Here is an 18,999-nt window from a genome sequence, read left to right as displayed (position 1 = left end):
CTAGTGCAGTGATTGTATAAACTCAATAAATATACATTTACATATACATGATATAAATTAATAGTCCAGAAAAGAGTATTTAGAGAGCTTATCTAATTCCGATCTTGTCACAATAGATCATTAACATAATCAATATACGGTTAAAGCTGTATTAGCTACATTCACTATTAGAGATAATATTTTTTATCTATTTTTATAGTTATTTAATTTCTTGTACAACGAGTTCTCGTTGTGCAAGCGCGAGTCAAATTACCTTACAGATGGCATTACATTGATTTTTGACTTCTCGCGTCGAGTTATAAATACAGAGAAATCTCAATGAGAGCTCATTTATATAAGATTTATTGTAGTGCTATATTCGTAGCTGTACCTGTTATTCTATACTATATACTGTCCTAAATTTTAAACACACAGCACAACAATGGCTGAAAGCACAATGGCAAGAAGAGAGGAGCAATTTGCATCTTAATAAATCTTTTCTTCTTTATACGTAGCAGAGCGATGTCACGTCGGAGGATATGTACTAGTGGATCAGTAGGTGGGGCACAGAACTGAAACATAATTATATTAAAAATCTTCAACCTCTCTTACAGAAAGTTTTAGTATGAGAATACATCAAAAATATTGTGTAAGGATTGATATAATTAATTGATTATTCAATCATATAATAAATTTTATCAGCGCATTTATAGCTACTATTGTGCTTGCGCGAAAAATGAATTGAAATAAATTTTAAACATGACAGGTTTGAAAAATTTTAGATACAACATAATTAAACTTGCCATTAAATATTATCAAAATGTTAAACTCACCGAGCACAAATCTTCGCCCACGTCCGACCACTACCAATTCACCTCCAACGACCACCGCTAACCACCTCGAGTTATACCTTGAATAGTAATAAATATTTTCAGTATAAGAACACATCGAAAATATTCTGTAAGGATCAATATAATTGATTAATATAAATTTTATCAGCGCATTTGAAGCTACTGAATATGCGCTTGCGCGAAAACTAAATTGAAATAATTTATTGTAAACGTGACAAGTTTAAAAAATTTCAGATAAAGTATAGTTACAATTGGTATTAAATATTAGAAAAACGTTATACTCACCGTGCAGAAATAGAAACATAGCTTTTTGTTACTGGTTTACATGAAAATAGTTGATCCTACTCCTACTCCCGGTCCCACTTCCACTTTGATCCTACTCGTGATCCTACTCATGGTCCTACTCCTAATCCTACTCCTGGTACTTACTACTTCTGATCCTACTTCAGATCCTACTCCTGATTTGACTCCTGACCCCACTTCTGGTCCCACTTCTGATCCCTCTCCTGATCCTACATCTGATCCTACTCCTACTCCTCGTCCTACTCCTGGTTCCACTTCAGATCCTGATCCTACGTATCTTCTTGATCCCACTCCCACTTCTGATCCTACTCCTGATCCTACTCCTGGTCCTAATCCTGGTACTACTCGTGATCCTACTTCCACTCTTACTCTCGATCCTGATCCCACTCCTACTTCTACTTCTACTCCTGATCCTACTCCCACTCCGTTAAATATTATAAAAATGTTATACTCACAGTGCACAAATCCTCGTCATCCTCGTCCACCTTGTTCTTCTCATCTTCCCCGTCCTGCTCCTCGGTCTCCTCCTCATCTATCTCGATCACCCGCAACCAGCCCCAACCCCCTCCCACCACCTCCGACCATTTCCAAACACATCCAACGACCACCGCTACCCACCTCGGGTTATCCTCGAATACTAATCAATATTTCCAGTATTAAAACACATCAAAAATATTGTGTAAGGATGAATGCCAAATTGCAATTGCAATTTGTTTATCGTGGTCGTACGGTTATTATCCCGATTCAAAATGTAATCCGAAGCATGAATATTGGTTTGATGGTACAAAACATGACGTTTGCAATAATCAAACTTGTAAACTTGAAAATTAGTCCTGAAGGTCAGTAGTCACCAGGCCAAGGACCTGGACAGTCAGAACTACGGAGCGCTTGTTCTAGAAATCGAGTTTCACCAGGTAGTGGACCCGGCGCGCGAAAACTACTGAGCGCTTGTCCCTGAAGTCGAGTTGCACCAGATAGCGGACTTGGAGCGCAGGAACCACGGAGCGCGTGTCCTGGAAGTCGAGTTACACCAGGTAGTGGACCTGTAGCGCAGGAACAATGGAGAGCTACGAAAAACTGGAAAACTACGGAAAATTAGTTGTGAAGGTCAAAAGTCACCAGGTCATGGACCTGGACAGCCAGAACTACGGAACGCTTGTTCTGGAAGTCGAGTTTCACCAGGTATTGTACGTGCTCCACAGGAACCATGAAGCGCTTGTCCTGGAAGTCCAGTTTCACCAGGTAGTGGACTTTGAGCGCAGGAACTACGGAGCGCTTGTCCTGGAACTCGAGTTGCACCAGAAAGCGGACCCGGAGGGCAGGATCCAGCTGGTACAGAACCCAGTACTCGAAATTTGCGGAGCGCGATTCTCATCCGTCCGCTCTATTGCGCGATTGTTTCCGGACTGAAGAATTCGGCTAGCTGATTTTCGTCTGTATAGATGGATGACGTAAAGACAAAAAAAAATTTCAGGTGACGTCACTTTCTGAACATCGGAATATCCGAACATGCAACCTTGGATTACGAACTTCAGTACTATGTATGATATGACGTATGATGGATGATGATGTATGATGTATGGTGTATGATGATATGATATGATGTATAATGATTTTAGTTTTCACATTTCAAACAAGAAATTCGCACTTTATCTCTCCTGCCGATTCCAGACTCAAGCGGCCAGGCCCTTCGATGGTCAGCCGTTGACTGAAGATATATCCTTCAGTTAACGGGTCAGCTGATAACGCTGCCTTTCTGCTACTGTTGCATGATAAAAATTTTTGCTCGCACCTTTCAAATGTGTGTTAAAATACACTTGAAGTTTTAAGAAGCTCCGTTCAATCTCCCCCCATCAAAAAAAAAAATCTCCGACATTCACCTTTTTAGGTCTTCAAATCAGCACACTGCGTTAAATACTGTCTCGTTTGCGGAGCATCCATTTCATTTCAATTAAAATTAGCGCATTCCTGATGTCATGCAGTTACTCCGAATTTTTTTCTTACCAAATGTAGATAGTTCATTTACGACTAGTTAAAACAACGTTTCCATGCTGTGCCTATGAAAATTCAAGATCGAGAGAGCAAATGGAATACATCGAGCGCGTGTCGAATAGAATCCCATTTCGAAATGAACAATTCTTTTGTTATCATATCATAGCCGTATTATTGTATGTAATCTAGTTTGTCTCCTGGAAAATTACAAAATTGATAGTATGCATCATGTATCAATCGCATCTATTAATATCGTACATGGACCGTATATACGTATATGTATACTTTTAGGTCTCTGTATCATTATTACATCTGATCTATCATCATTCATGATCCATGCATACATCCTTCTCTCGGGTAGCTGTACCTTATTTCAATCACCGTTTTGCTACAAATTTTGGACAAAATTTATTCTCATTACTAATTTCTTGCGTCGCCGACAAGTCGGTTAGTACACACAGGCCAAGTATTGGCTTGGGCTCACCATTGCGAAGACTGTGTTACTCGGAAGGTGAATGCAGCCAGCATCATGTCGAAATCGGTAATTCTCTATGTTCTGCAATATGTTCTCGACTCTACCATTGGAACATCTCAGGGGGTGCAAACGCACGACGACTTTCGGTTGTCACACCAAAGCCCATTGGGGCAACTGACTTTATGCTTCATTCAACGGTGCTGGAATAAATTGTTTGATTCGCTATTTCGACGGAATTTCGCGATAGGAATCGAATGGGCGCAGTCGAAATACGCTACGAGCATCGGATTAAAAGTTACAGCCAAAAAACGATCATATTTCTACGTCTTTTCTCAGCCATTTGTTTTACGCTGTTTTAGATTTATTCATTACATTTCTGAGGGTCCAATTGTTTCAGAAAACGTAATGATGTATTAAAAATTTCTAACAGCGAAAATCGAAAAACGCAAGGCTAAAACATGAATTATGAGGAAAACAAATGTTGAAAAATCGCAAAATATAGGCTTTCATCAGAAGACATGGCAAACGCTAGAACATGCCTTAAGCTGGGAAAGCCCGCGCGTAGTTCCGAGTCGATTATCTCCGTTAGCTTAATCGACACATCATTTCGTCTAGTGAAATTCTCTTTACTATCTGTTACCTAATAGTCAATTCTCACCCGCAAGTAACGACAATCAATGGCTCATCACACCTAACTCGGTGCCCGTAAACGCGTATAATTGTGATTAAAAAGTATTAAATACTGTGCACGTAAACGTAGTAATAATCACGATCATCCTTTGACAAATTCCGAATGAAAGAATGAGCATATTCGATTTGGCAAGGTAGCATATCTTGGATGGATATACGAATGCAGAAAGGCAAATTAATTAGGTGATGAAATGAATTATTTCAATCGTTATGATCCAATACCCTTCAAAATCTCGAATAATAATTAGTACCTATTTGATTAATGGGTCATTTTGATGTAATTGAGGAACATTGCGCTTTTCCCGATATGAAATTATTTTTCCGCTTTTTTTTTAGGGTTTGTTTGTCATTTATGTTGATTCTCTATCTGCCATGCAAATTTACTTTGGCACATGGTATTCACAAAACGAAAAACAATGTTTCATACATTGCCATGCCAATGTACACTATTATGATGCATTAGATTGGACGTTACTGTTCATTTGAATTTGCTCTTCTAACATTCGTTCTTATGCCTTATTGAAGCGTCCAACACAGTGGAATAAGAACAGTCAGATCAAGGTTTGTAACTAATAGTTTGTAAATTAGTTGAGACAGAGGGAGTTTTATATTCACGTGTACATGCCTGTATATTAATTAATGTACGAAAACAAATACAATACAGATGCATGTACAAGCGAGTCTGGTATTCAGTTAAATATCACTGAATTAGCAATAATTTCCAGCATTACTGTAATCCAGATTTTCTATCGCACTAGTTCGAAGAATGTCATCCATGTTGTTGACTTGTATAAGTATCGAGGTACGTACTGTCGGGAGCACTAAAACAAAACATTTAAAGTATACATTTTAGAATTTTATTTGATAAAAAAGAAAAAGTAAAAAATAATAAGTTTACATACAGTCTTGAATAGAAAAGATCTAGCGACCTTCAAGTGTCACTTCGTGAAGTTCACATCCACGTATACCCACAAGTGTAAATTACACCGATCCGTTAGCAGAATCGTCTTTTATTGTCAGCATCTTCTGAATGAAATCGTTGTACAAATGCTTTCGGCTTGGAATAAAGTGACCGCCGTCATGGGTCAATCTGGTTGCATCGGTGAATAGTGATGCCAAATCTTCAGCCATTTCTACGTGAAATAAAAAGTTTCAAATCATTAATTAGATTTTCTATCAGCCACATGGTACAATAAAAAAGATGACATACAAATCATGATATTCTTCATGATGATATCTCACCAGTAGGAATAATTTGGTCTGTAGTTCCATAAATATGAAGACTGGGTAGACTAAACTGTTGATTGTAAAATACGGAATGTGGCTCACAAAGTGACTTAAATCCCGATATGAGAATGGCGAAATTAAACCTAATCGGAGACACTGTGATATTATTAAAACATTTCTTATCAATTCACTCGATCAAGTGTATCTCAATATTACATTTTTGCTGTTGCATTGCGCACAAAATTGCAGAAAAAGCTGCACCCTGTGAAAAACCAAGTATTCCATCAAAAGGGCCCTTTTCTTCGAAACATTTCTCGACCAATCGTAAACTTTCTTCTAATCCGACACATTCAGGGCTGCTCACAGTTGCTTTGAATTCTGAATTTTTGTTGTTGAACCACCAGCCATATGCTGAAAAGGAAAACAGAACATGCACAGACATTCTGTAATTCATTGAATAGTTTAAGCCTTGTCAACAATTTTCATACCTTCGGCACCTTCTTCTGCTTCTTTACCGCTCGGGTCTCGAGGCACCTTGTGCGGAGCTCTCAGGAATGTGAAGTTGATTTCTTTCTTGAATGCTTTTCGCAGAGAACCAATTTTTCCTCTGAAGACAACATCCGACTGGTAATATCCATGTAATGCAAGAACCTGTAAAATATCTGATGAAGATAATTCAACTCAGGGTAATTACATTGAAAGAGATTGGTTATTATTTATACAACGATATCAGAAATACACATTGAGAGACTATCGTACCTGCAGTTGTTTCTTCACCTCAGTCATTATGCAGGCACGTTTATGATTTTTTGATCGAGCAGATATAATCACACGAGTAGATATAAATATTTTATTATAGAGAAGTTCCAGGCATTCACGATTATTTATCACAGTATTAGCCTAGTTTTAGGGATTCAGTTGGGTCTACCTAGTTGTTGAAACCAGTAGCCAAGCAGTGCCATCCTAAGAAAACGATGTACTTTGTACTACACGGTAACTCTTTTCTGTAGATAAGGGTCATGTAGTACTCCTATCCTTACCGACCGAGCAAACGTGACGCGGGTCGAGTGATTTGAACAATCGAAATAAACATTTATTTATACAACTCTTTATCTTCGTAGATAAGAGAAGTAAAAAAAATGTATTTGAATGGTTATAATTTCCGCCGATAAAGTCTGGATCCTTCTCACAAAAACTGCGAAAATCGAACGAGATATTCGCTTGATAAATGTAAACATGATCTAGAATGGTAATCGATTGAAGCACGTAATGAGATTGAAAACACTCAAAACAGGCTTGTGCTTTAACGTTATTTTTAATAGTTTCAAGCTTTTGGATACTATAATTTCTTTTTGCATTACAACAGATTTCGCAGTTTGCACGTACTCGTACATTCGTATTTTTTAGTAATGTAGCGACAAGAATTTCATATTCTTTCTCTGCGTGATTTCTACAATATAAACATACAGATATTTTAATATTCTACGTGTACATCGCGCTGACATAGAGTTTACGCATTCACGTGTGAGTTCCCTCGTTATTTCATGACACGGTTAATTTGAAACTTTCACCTTAGCCCCGGGAACGGTCGCGATGAAAATGCTGTAGGTATACGAAGGTACAACTTCGGAGAACATTCGAAGGTTCTACTGTTAGATACCCCGACGGTTCTCGGGTCACCGACATCATACGCGTCCTCAGGGTTTTGACTTTCAAAATTTTGGCTCCGCCCCTTGGCCATGAGCGCCTAGCTATAGGATAACTTCTGGGAGTAATACAACATTTTAATGGTAGTAGGTATTGAAAGACGTCCCACCATAAATTATTCCCCCCAATCGCGAGATATTAGGATAACGCTTTTTGGTCATGATGACGTTTTGCGTTATCCATCACAAAATTGTGCATGAAAAAATGAACAAACGAATATGGTAACGTACCAGTAAATCTCTGAAAAATAGTGAATTTGGTTTTGTTACAAGTAGGAAAGTAAAACGAAACATGCGGAAATTAGGAATCACTTTCTTCTGTATTTATTTTGTCTGATCATGAAGGGTAAATACAGACTCTGAGCGTATTCTATAGAACATCACATCTTCAACCCGGTTCTCCGTATATACTTTGTGAATGCACGGGACATAACGTCATAAATTCCAGCCATAACCTCTGGTGAGGCTTCCCTATACCAGAGTCTTCACATCTTTCTGCATTATGTGAGCAACTTAAAAATGTCTTTTTCCGAATCCCATTGCAACATCTTCCAAATGTTGATATCCAGTTCTTAAAATAAAAAGTAAAGACCTTTCACCATACGTAATTGAGATAAAATATTTTTCTGTAATCAATTATTGTACTATGTATTCCCCTTACGTATTTTCAATGTAGAGATATGATTCTTTTTTTTGCAGTTATTCTAGTCACAGGTCAGGAATGATAGATTCTGTTGTATAAGATAAATTTCTGTCAATTCCCATCACCGCGCACAGAGTAAAACTTTAGTGATTCATTTGTCAACATTGAAAAATTGACGGGTTTCAAAACATGAACGAAAATTAATTTGAGAATAATAACGCGCCTGCTGATAGGCAACCAACCTGAGCGGGAAAGTAACTTGGGTTGCCGGTAAAAGGCGGAACTGGTTTTTTCGTGCACGTGTGAGCACGTACAAAGTGTATACGTGTGTACCCTAAGATTATCCGGAGGCACACGTTGCTGGATCGAGTTTTCGTCTCTTGGATGCTGTGCGCCTCGCACCTACTCGCTTCACGGCAGTAGGAACGAAACAAAAACCAGTTTGGTCCCTCCCGGTTTTTATACGTGACCACAATATCGTACACACGGCGTATACTATATAACGGTACTGAAAAACTACGCGCTGAGGTACGAGTAGATTAACAAAACTAAAAATCAACACTTGCGTAAGGTACGACTGATCGCTTATCTGTGATATTATGTAAATCGATACGTTCTATCATTTCGTTTTGGTAATTTTGTTTTTGTCGTGCTGTAACACTTTTTTTAGATTATTTTTTCAGACGACATGGAAAATTGCTATCTCTTGTAAATTTTTGAGAATCCCTGATATTCTGAATATTTTTCTGACGACAATGTTCCTCTACTCTGTATTCATGAAGTTTATATCGTTTTTGTTTTCGTAATTTCTGCGCAATTTTTAAGTCTTCCAGCAGTGTCTTTATTTCTCGGCGATTCTAAGGATTCGATTTATATGAACGGTTAATTACAATGCTTACTTATTGATATTGATGCTTTTGAAAAACAAAAGTATTCGCGAGAAATTTGGAATTTTTTCCCCAGCATTACGGGAAATACAGAACACTCAAATTAGTTCAAACTAATCAGAAAACGCGAAAAACTTCTCGGTTTCCAAGAAATGAAAGGGAAAAAATGTCGTAATAAATCAGAAAAATTTTTCCTCAATAAATTGATATTCCTCGCGAAGATTACAAAATGGTTTGGAACACTTCTTGCAGAATTTAATGGGAGAATTTTTCCTTAGACTGCATCCTTCATTCGATCATTTAATTTCTGCGTGATTCAAAAGGAGATCTAACTGCGGAACGCAATGAATCGGATGTGTTCAAAATGAAATACAAAAAATTATCATATAAAAAACTTGATACGAAAATAACTAAATTAACAACCGTGAAAGTAGGTGTACCGTTGAAAAGCGCGCATTATTCTTCTTATCGCAAAAAGACTTTTAAATGTTTAACGATACATTAATTTGCAAAACCACTCGCAATTAGCGTATCACATCTTAGATTGTAGGGTTCGAATTTACTGTATGAAAAATGAGGAAACAAGAGAAGCGTGTAGAGCAACTATTGCGTCGAGGATCACGGATCGAATGATAAGTGAGTAATTAAAAGCATGACATCACGATAAATAATAAAATGCAAACACTCGTTTCCCCAGAAAATAGGTAAACTTGTTACAATTTATCTAAGTGATGACGATGTGTTTTCATTGTGATAATTCATTATGTTAAACAGCTGGATGTTGTTGATAAGACGCAATATATGTATAGGTAGGCACACAGCCGGTAAATCTCACAGATTTATCAAGATCATTTTTACATGCAAGGTACAGTCATGCACAAGACGATTTTATTAGCGTTCCGTGTCGCATGAATAATGAACAATGAATATAAAATTTAGATGCAACTGTTTCTAAAATTTTCAAACCCCTTTTCAATTACTCTCGGCGAAATAGACTACGACAAATTTTTTTTACCATCTATTCGGCAGACATCATTGAAAAAAACGTCCAATTTTTTACGCCATTTTTTAGCTCATTGTACTGTAACTAAGAAATTCAACTTCCGAATGAAATTACAGAATCCCGGTCATCTGGTTCAATCGGAACACTTGTTCTAACTTTATTCACGGATGATTTGCCACAAATTGAATCCTCTTTGAATATTCATTTATTAAAAATACCCAGAATGATCCTATGTTGGTTAATTTTTCGAAATATTGTGTGAGCTGTGTTTTAAAGTACCACCCGTAGCCTCTCTTTGTCAAGTTGACGAGGGGCGGTAAATCGTAAAGGGCAAGTGATACTTACCTATGCATCGCGTGATTCAAATGGAAGTGCGTCTCTTTTCTCAGTCCGTTGCTCTGGCTTGTTCGTGAACCTTTATTCCCTTTCTCTGGCAGTGTCTCTCTGAAAATTAGACAATTTTATTATGCATAGAATGCCCACGATAAGAAATGAAAATAACCAGCCACTGAATGTCAATCCCAGTTTGAGGGAAAGTTTACTTTTATTACAAGTCACGAATTTCACACCAGAAAAATGATTTATTCGTATGTTAATCCATTGTAACATTGTTTCACGATTAATAAATTTTTCTTTCATTGGAATTTTCGAAATAACGAAAAAAAACTTGCCAACAAGCAGCAATACGTTAATGCTGAAATTCGTAAGTGTGAGGCAGACGTATTTTTTCTTGATTTGTTTCACAAAAGTATTCCGATGGGTTCCCATTTCAATGAATTATTCGTATGGGTCTGGTTATACTTGTTGCTGCATTGTTCGGCAGGACTAAGATCAGGAACATAGGCTACTTGGGTCTGGCTAATGTTCCCCATAGTTCATAGCCAGGGACTTGACTAATAATCTACAGGAGCACTCAAGGCCAGATATTACGTCCACTGCAATGAAAATTCCATTTACGGTCAATGTTCAGCTCGGATAAGAAGCTTCTCATCCGTACTACATGAGCTGAAGCAGAATAAATGCAGTCGCAGCATTCGGATAATTGAGTGGATAATAAAACTGATTTACATTAACATCTCGGTTATAGTGCATGGCCACCTCTGCGTAACCCGCCATCTGCCAATATAATTGTCCGGCTAATAGCGCTTTTTTCTTTGACATATGCAAGTTGTAGTATTGGTATGCATCACTGAGAAAATAAATTCTGTTATCAAACTAATTCATTAGTTGTCTTCTGACCTATAAAATATTTTTTCTTAGTGACTATATGTTGAATTATTGTTAGCTGAGTACCAGTTAAAATCGATCTCAGATATCGTGACTTCGTTTTTTTTTTACGAATTTGGTATTTCGTAGATCACATAAAAAGAAATATAAAAGCGTTAAAGAAATTATATTCTGGAAAAAGTTAACTTTCGATAGGTAGAATTTTGAAAATGTATCATAGCTGCAATAATGAGAAGATACTGTGAAAATTTCACGAATTTTAGGAAATTTATTTGTGATAAAATCTGGTTTGATATCCATTTTCGTATAATTCAAAACTTCTCCATCCGATAAGTACCTACTACGACTCGATACACGTTGAGTTTCAAACTTTGCAGAACTTTGGAAAACCAACTTTCCGAAATTTCTATAAATAATATAATAGTATGACTTTACAACGGTGTTTCACGTCATGTCATATATTTTGGAAAATTTCTCCAATATTTTTCAACACATTGGTTGGGGACATTTTCTGGTGTGATTGGATTTAAGTTTTTTATTCAAATCGACCGAAGCACGGTAATATGTAAATGTATTTTTCAAGTGTCGAATCTCCTTAAATGCCCGATGAAGCACAGGAGTAACGTCTCCAGAAGCCTAGGTGAAACTGAACTGAACGATCGTTTGTTGTGCTTTATCGCCGCTCCGTGCAGCCGCAGGTGTTGTCTGTAAAAATTTTATCCGAACAGAGAGTGTCTTGCTGTCAACATTTTCAACGGTGTATTTCAACCGGTAATCTAGGCAGGTTGGGTAAATTATCTTCAACGCGCAGAACCGTCGCCGAGTCGCACATTATCGTTTGTCATATTCAGCCTGTGTACATACCTTATACGAGTTAAAAGATCTCAAATTTTGTCGTACAAAATTCAAGGTACGGTTTATTTTTACTCTGAGGTTATCACGCTGCTGTTGTACGTTTCAGCTAAAAAAAAGAAAAAAAGAAATTTAGAGATAAATTTCTGCGAATATCCAGTAAAAGACTCCTCTTCGCGTTGATAGAGATTAGATAAATTAGTTAAAAAGGCGTGTACCGTTATACCTCCAATGCTATTTGAGGGTGTCGATTGATATCGGTTCACTTTCGAGATTCTGTTCTAATCACTACAAGAATAATATTTCATCGCTACGGCTAGTCTAGCCGGAATTTCTTAAGTAACCGAGGCGAATGTTTATTTACAAAAGTGTAGCTATCTATAAATAACGATTCATGGTGGCACCACCGTTATTACATACGGATAGCATAGCTTTTGTGTACATATTTTTTTAATCATCCGGCAACGAGTCGAAGACGTTAATTCATTCAAAGATTTTTCAAAAGCCATTGGATCAAGTTCCACACGATTTGCGGTATCTTAGAAAAACTATAAACTCTGCACATAGAGTGGCATGGCGTTTCTGGTATAATTGTAGGATTGGATGGCCACGAAATGACTAAATATTACAAAATAGTTTACAGTGATGAACAGAATTAGCGCATTGAGGACAAGTGATCGTATTTAGAAATGCTTTATTTTTATCAATAGTAATTAAAAATTAGTATCAGTACATTTTGCCGAGAAATCGAAGTTTCTATCATCTGATCTGGATTGACACAGGAGTCAATATTCGATTTCATATCTCAGTGATGTTTTCCGACGGTCTTAACAAGTTCTAATTTTCCCATGCCCCTGATACAAGCTGTATGAGATTTGCAATTAATCCACTCAAAAGTTTTCCCTGGCTAATTTTTTATAACATTTTACATCGCCTTCGTTGTTCTTCCGAACGCGTTATCAAAGTACCTGTGTAATACGTAATCGATTGTCGAACCGTTTTCCCGTGTTCGCAAGTATCCGCAAGTGGTTTTTTACTAATCATGTTATACACACCAAGTATCATCGATGTTTCGTAAGAGCAGACGGTGTAAAAAAAAAAAAATTCTACTCCATCGTCGTCTTACGCGAGTAAGAAGAAAAGGAAGATGATACTTGCAGAGATAGAGATAGAGAGGATTTACATTCTCCTATTTTGTTCCCGTGATTCGAATCCCGCATACATGAAAGATTCTCCGCTTTGCATTGCCATGTAACCTTTTGCTCATTACACGCGTGTGTGTCCGCTTGTGTCAGGGTAGCGATGGAGAAACACGCGTAGAGAATAAGAATACACCTTGCGGAGAGACGAGCGTATAACGTACCTATCTACCTGGCTACATGTATAATGCAGAGTGTTTGTTGTTCCAGAGATTACGTACATACGAGATACACGCGTTACTCAGCCGGTCGTTTGAATATAACTGTATAAATTTAGCAGCTATAGTATATTCTGCTATTCTTTGCGACCTGGAATTGGCTGCTAGCCACTTTTTGACCAACGTTTTTGCGAATTAGAAGCTTGCTTCTAGAATATCGGTCGCGGAATCGGCCAAGTTGGAAAATATATTGTATACACACACAGAAATTGTAACGCGTGATTGTTCTCTTGCGAAAGAAATCTTGATTTCGAAACGAGTTTACCCTTCGCCACCAGATTCACTTTCAAACTGAACCAGGTCATATATGGCCTTGGGTAAATTTTGATCAGCTGTCTTGGTCGCGTTCACAATAGAAGCAGCGTCATTTTTCTGCGCGGCGTTTTTAAATTGCCTTGAAATTTATCTATAGTAAGAAATTGAGTAATCGATTCGCGGTATAGTTCTTGATGAAAGAAATGTATCCGTATGAGTACAAGTTATTTGCAAAAATGAACACCTGATAATATATCCCGAGATTTGAAACGGATTAAACAAAAGCTTCCGTTATTTTGGAATTGATCAATTCGTATTTTCTGAGCTTCGTATGAATTTCATTTAATCCGTTTTTAGTGTTTAAATGACGTCGAAAATTCAAATATATACAGAATGAGAAATAAAATCTTATTTCTTGGCTCTATTTGTTACGTCTCACAACTACTCCGGCCATGGCCATCCAATAATTAAACCCCAAGAATGATTTATGTATGGATTTTCAACGAAAAATGTGAAATTTTGTCGTTTTTATTTTTCTTAAATGTATAGAAGGTCAAGTTTTGAAACTTTTTTTATTCAATTTTCAGCGAATGAAGAGTGAAATAACGTGAATTTATTTCATAATAGTAGAAAAATTGATACACCGTAAAATAATTTTTAACAAAAGATTCGCTGAGTGAAAATTGAGCTTAGCATTGCAAAACTGGAAGAAATTCTCCCACGAATATTAAAATATTTTCGATTCTTCGGAATACTTTCACATATTTCGATCATCTTTTGGTATTTAAAAACTGAAAAAATTAAAAAACGGGTTTTTCCGGCACAAAGACCCCTCGAAATTGACGTGGAAAGCTATAATGTTGCAAGAATTTTTTTTCTTCACGTTCGGAACTTTTGAAAAAATAGATACCACAAAATTCGGTGAGGACAAATTCACCATTCTTATCCAGGCAGAATCTTTTAAATTCTTCTTCACAGATTTCAATATCACAACTGCAACGGGACGTTCAACGCCTGCCACGTCACGAGTCCGCCTTGATTGTTTTTGGATAATGAACTTCACGCTCCGCACGCAGGCTGATCTCGTAGAAAAACTCTTACCGTCGTTAAATTGCTCGAATCACTACCGCAAAGAAATGGGCGCGACGGTCCCTGGCGAGAGAAAAGTGGGGCCGTAATATGCCCTTCAGGTATAAGTTCAGGTAAATTAAGGACTCATCCTGAAGGGCTTTTCAGCCGTTGGCCACTGCCGGCCGTTCCGAGGCAGCCCCTCGACTCACACACACCGACTTATATTTAGAACCTTGCGGCAAGTGCAAAATATCATGAAAGTACATAGGTATGTATATATATATATGTATACTGGGTGTCGCAATTTAAAAGACGCATTGCGTTTTTAGCCGAACTAATGGTTCAATTAGAAAAAAATGTCCTACAAAAGTTATATGGTTCGGAGTGGGAAACATGAAGGATTTTTGTTTATTTCATTTTTTTTTTTTTAATATAGTTAATAGTTCGTGAGATACGACAGAGAATCAAATTCTGCAAGACACGGGGAGGTCGATTCGAAAGGATTCCCCTTGGAATTGCTCTGCACGCATTAGTAATTCTATTCGTCATGTCTCAACCCCTCCCCGTGTCTTGCAGGATTTGATTTTTTGGTGTATCTCAGGAACTATTCGCTTTAGAGAAAAAACAAAATTCTTAGGAAAGTTGTACATTTTTCGAATAAAGAATATCTGAGTTGAAATAAAAATGTATGATTCCATTAAAAAAAAATGGTCCATCCTCCACAGCATCGCCCGGTTATGATGTTGAGACCGCACGAAAAAAAAATTCTTCACGTGTTCCACTCTGAACCATAAAACTTTTGTGGAACGCATTTTTCAATCGAACCGTTAGGTAGGCTAAACACGTGACGCGTCTTTTAAATTGGGACACCCTGTAGATACACGCGTAATACCGTGAATTATAAGATGGCTTGAAAAATCACGGTTTTTAAATGTTAACGCCTGGCCTTCCCGGCTTTGTGCAGGCATCGTGCTATTTTATAATGTGAAAAGGACGAATCTTTAACATTTTTTGACATTCGGATACCGCTATATTTTATTGAAGAAAAATATGCACAAACGCCTAGCCGCGATGCAAATAATTGACCAAACGAAGGTAAAATATTTTTAAAAACTATGTATACGTGACATATTGTTAACAGAACGTGAAAAATCCAACTCTTTGAAGACTAGTGACCGCTAAATTGAGCATAAAACAACAACAAAAATTCAAAAGGGTAAACACAACATTCTACACATTATAGTTCTCCTTATACGCAGTGCTTGAAGAGAAGAAACTTCTTATTCACACATAAACCGGGCACAGGAAAACAAATTCGAACTCACTGGTGATGAGAGAAATTAACGACAACAGAGTCAGAGCGGCTAGGTGGTCTACTGGAGTAAGGCTCCGGTCAAGCATCTCTAGACGCCAGGTTCGATTCCTGGCTCCGTCGTTAATTTTTCGAAATCGCCAATTTTTCGAATTTACATTCTTTCATAAAACAACAACAATGAAACATTTACTTATCAATTTCACGTGCAGTTATTAATTACGCAGTTTGAGGTGGAAGTTTGGAATTCCGAAGATTTCAGGGCTGCCTGAATGTTATTTTCATCAACCCGAACTTCAATCATAAATCCAAGGGTTTCTAATACATTGAAAAATGTGAACGCAACATTACAGCAAAATAGTAAATCTATTTTTTGAATAAGAACCGGTTTATTTGTAGAATCGTTTTTTTACATAGAGGCTAAAATATTTTATCCAGTTCTGGAATAAAATTATCATCCATAATGCAGTCTGGTGTTAGAAAGAGCACACGGAGCGGGAATGAATAAAATTATACACGTGTGATTCTTGCGTCTATGAAACAAATTAGCGCATGAAGATCAAAAAAATGATATTATCGTGGCGTGAAATTCAAAATCCTTGTATTGTCTTCAAAGAATGGTTATAACAATTTGAAACGCTATAGAGAAATTTCGTTAGCAATGATTTTAACATCGATATACCTGGTTATGAAACGCAACTATCATAAAACAATGAATGTGTAACGTATTCTCAAATTTTATACAACCCATCCGATAGAATATTAGTCAAAATTATTGATGAGATTATCTTCAGACCGTACTATAATTTCGATAAAACCCGTAATCCAGTTAGTGAACAAAGTATCGCAAAATAAATCTCCAGAAATTCCAATTGAAAATGGAGTAAAATGTAATTCAATCGATTTATTAAAATAATTGAAATCAAACCACCCCTTAATTTTTAAAAAATTTCGAGAGATCAAATGGTTCTCAAATTTTTGTAATTCTGTCCAAACTTGCAACTTTTTTTTTCTTCAAATCTGTAGTTGAACAAAGTGAAAAAATATTTGTAAACGTACTTGTAAAAAATTTATCCACGCACAAAACAGAGTTTCTATTTATAAAAATAAAAGTGAAAGCGAGAGGCGTTCGGTGTTGAAAAAAGATGAAGAAAAATGTTACATCTCTGATATTATTGATAATCGAGAGTTTGCCAAGTGAAATTTGTACCTTGCAGTTTGCAGTGCAGGGGCTGTGGAGACTGAGTTCAAATCTGTCACGCAGCGAATGCTTATCGCGCACGGCGAGGCGCGATAAGGTTGAGAACCCACTCGACCCCGGACAACCAATTGCGCAGCTTGTTTCAGCAGCCATCTTGCTCGGCTCGGTGTTTGAGTAGCGTGGCGCCCATATGGACTTTAGTATCCGTAGACAGCCGGCTGACGAAGCATGGACGTTCCCCACTTCGGCGCGCAGTAGCTCTCTTACCGAAGTGACGTTTCGCGGCTTTGACAAGTTGGCCTTTGAGAAATTAGTTCGAGAAGCGGGCGCTTCCGACGTTCTCGACGATTTGAAAATAAAAAAGCGCGCGAAAAAAACCAATCAAACCATGCGAGCGAAGTGAGTGACAGTTGACGTTTCGTAGTCGTGTTGAAGTGAGGAAGCTACGGCTTCGGCCAAAGTCCAGAACTGCTGATCCGAAATTTTGGTCAGTTTTTAGTAAAAACTACGAGATGGGGCCGGAAAGAAACGGCGGAGAAAAAGGCGAGAATATTTTTGAATGCGCGCGTTTTTGCCTCACTTTAAATGAACGACTTTGAAACCTGGATCGTGCCGTTAGATCGGACCTGAGTTTACGACCACGGTCAAATCGAAGGACCGCACGTGCTTTAAGGACAGGAAAGTAAGGTGAGCCGGTAGTTTGAAACATCAGGCGATCATCTCGTGAGCGTGGGTCTTCTTCGACGCCGTTTCCGCGGGTCTTTTTCGTCTAAGGTAAGGAACCGGCGGACGTAAATAACTTCACTATGTTTACAACGATTATATAGAAGCAGTTCGCACTGTGAACTGGATTAATTAGGAAATTGTGACGTTCAAGCAATGAAAAATGTTTGGAGAAAACAGTCCGATCATAGTCGGTGTTGAATCGCTGAGTCCTCTTGCATTTCAGGCTCTGCAATTTTTAGACAAATTTTGCCGGCCTGTGAAGGTTTCCAAGGTATAATAATTTTGATTTTTTTTCCACATGTTTACGAAAAATTAGTGATCAACCATTTTTTAAAGTTGATGAAACCTAAGGAGTAGAAATATCGTGGAATTTTACTAAATCGAGATCTTTGACAGTAGTACAACAAACGATGTTTTCAAAAAATAACTGAATTAGTAAAAATCGTGACTATTTAAAACCTTTTGTATATTTATGTTTTTTAAATATTCAGTCAAGTTTTCCGTACAAGCAGCACAAGAACAGATTTTCAATAGGGAATAGGAGTATGAATAAACTATCTAGGTTGAAGTGGATTTTGCTATTACTTCCGCTGTACCAACAAAAACTTCCTGCTTCCAGTCTCGGCATATATATGTATATGCAATAAATATGACGTGTGGCACAGAAAGAGATCATTCATTGCGGTTTGTTTTTCAACCTTTCATACGCGTATCATTCCGCCCTTCTTATTTTACATCGTTTCGTCTCGCCGAATGCCAACTTTTTTCACTTTCTGTACGTATTTGTTCTCCGCATTTTTCCTTGATAAATACTACGGCGGAAAGTAGAGAAAAAAGAAAGAAACTGGATGAGAGGAAAAAGCAATCAAGAAGTTCGCGGCAGTGACATTGAACGTGCAGTCTATACACTTACGCAATGTTTAATAGGATTCACGGTTAGAACAGAGTCACGGTCCACATTATTTTCTTAGTGATTAATTTTTTTTTTTTTATTTCAAAACCTTTCTTTCTCTTTCCCTCCCGTATCGTCGAACGAGAATCTCGAAACTCTCTAACCTGACTTTCTACGAAAGTATTACTTTTACACGCGTAGTATTATTGCACGCATACTTTAATATCTTATCATGTATGCGATTGATACTTCGGAGTTGTCATAAATTTGCATAAATTGAGCGTCAATTT

The 18,999-nt window shown here is 37.4% G+C and overlaps 3 protein-coding genes and 1 long non-coding RNA gene across 9 annotated transcripts in view; 1 reads left to right on the top strand and 3 right to left on the bottom strand.

Annotated features, from left to right (window-relative positions):
- Nucleotides 1–523: 523 nt before the first annotated feature.
- On the bottom strand, nt 524–2,691 carry LOC124296571. 2 transcript variants are annotated; one of them, XM_046746429.1, is made up of 5 exons: nt 2,325–2,691; nt 2,045–2,218; nt 1,589–1,770; nt 813–889; nt 524–551 (listed from the first exon to the last, which is right to left on the bottom strand). In XM_046746429.1, the coding sequence occupies exons 1-4, from the start codon at nt 2,506–2,508 to the stop codon at nt 884–886; spliced, it is 546 nt and encodes a 181-aa protein (XP_046602385.1). In that variant the 5' UTR covers nt 2,509–2,691; the 3' UTR covers nt 524–551; nt 813–883. The 2 variants fall into 2 exon arrangements, with proteins under 2 accessions (XP_046602385.1, XP_046602386.1); XM_046746430.1 differs by having other exon boundaries at nt 2,045–2,210.
- Nucleotides 2,692–4,874: 2,183 nt separating this feature from the next.
- LOC107226610 (esterase OVCA2) lies at nt 4,875–6,504 on the bottom strand. 5 transcript variants are annotated; one of them, XM_015667482.2, is made up of 6 exons: nt 6,277–6,488; nt 6,006–6,168; nt 5,734–5,928; nt 5,533–5,673; nt 5,220–5,423; nt 4,875–5,111 (listed from the first exon to the last, which is right to left on the bottom strand). In XM_015667482.2, exons 1-5 carry the CDS (start codon nt 6,301–6,303, stop codon nt 5,272–5,274), a joined length of 678 nt encoding a protein of 225 aa, XP_015522968.1. In that variant the 5' UTR covers nt 6,304–6,488; the 3' UTR covers nt 4,875–5,111; nt 5,220–5,271. The 5 variants fall into 5 exon arrangements, with proteins under 5 accessions (XP_015522968.1, XP_015522969.1, XP_046602382.1 ...); XM_015667483.2 differs by having other exon boundaries at nt 5,193–5,423; nt 6,277–6,486; XM_046746426.1 differs by lacking the exon at nt 4,875–5,111 and having other exon boundaries at nt 5,240–5,423; nt 5,533–5,660.
- A 1,020-nt stretch (nt 6,505–7,524) lies between these two features.
- On the bottom strand, nt 7,525–17,309 carry LOC124296572. The gene is made up of 3 exons (XR_006906392.1): nt 17,101–17,309; nt 10,102–10,200; nt 7,525–7,794 (listed from the first exon to the last, which is right to left on the bottom strand). It is a non-coding gene; the product is annotated as an uncharacterized LOC124296572 (long non-coding RNA).
- Nucleotides 17,310–17,500: 191 nt separating this feature from the next.
- The window catches only part of LOC107226614, a 66,200-nt gene continuing 64,701 nt past the window's right edge, over nt 17,501–18,999 (top strand). The window contains exon 1 of the mRNA XM_046746413.1: nt 17,501–17,865. The gene's annotated coding sequence lies outside the window, so the exon portion shown is untranslated. The remainder of the gene's footprint in view (nt 17,866–18,999) is intronic.

The sequence above is a fragment of the Neodiprion lecontei genome, chromosome 1 (genome assembly GCF_021901455.1).
Source record: "Neodiprion lecontei isolate iyNeoLeco1 chromosome 1, iyNeoLeco1.1, whole genome shotgun sequence".
Classification (NCBI taxonomy): Eukaryota; Metazoa; Arthropoda; class Insecta; order Hymenoptera; family Diprionidae; genus Neodiprion; species Neodiprion lecontei.
This window is presented reverse-complemented; position numbering and strand designations above follow the sequence as displayed.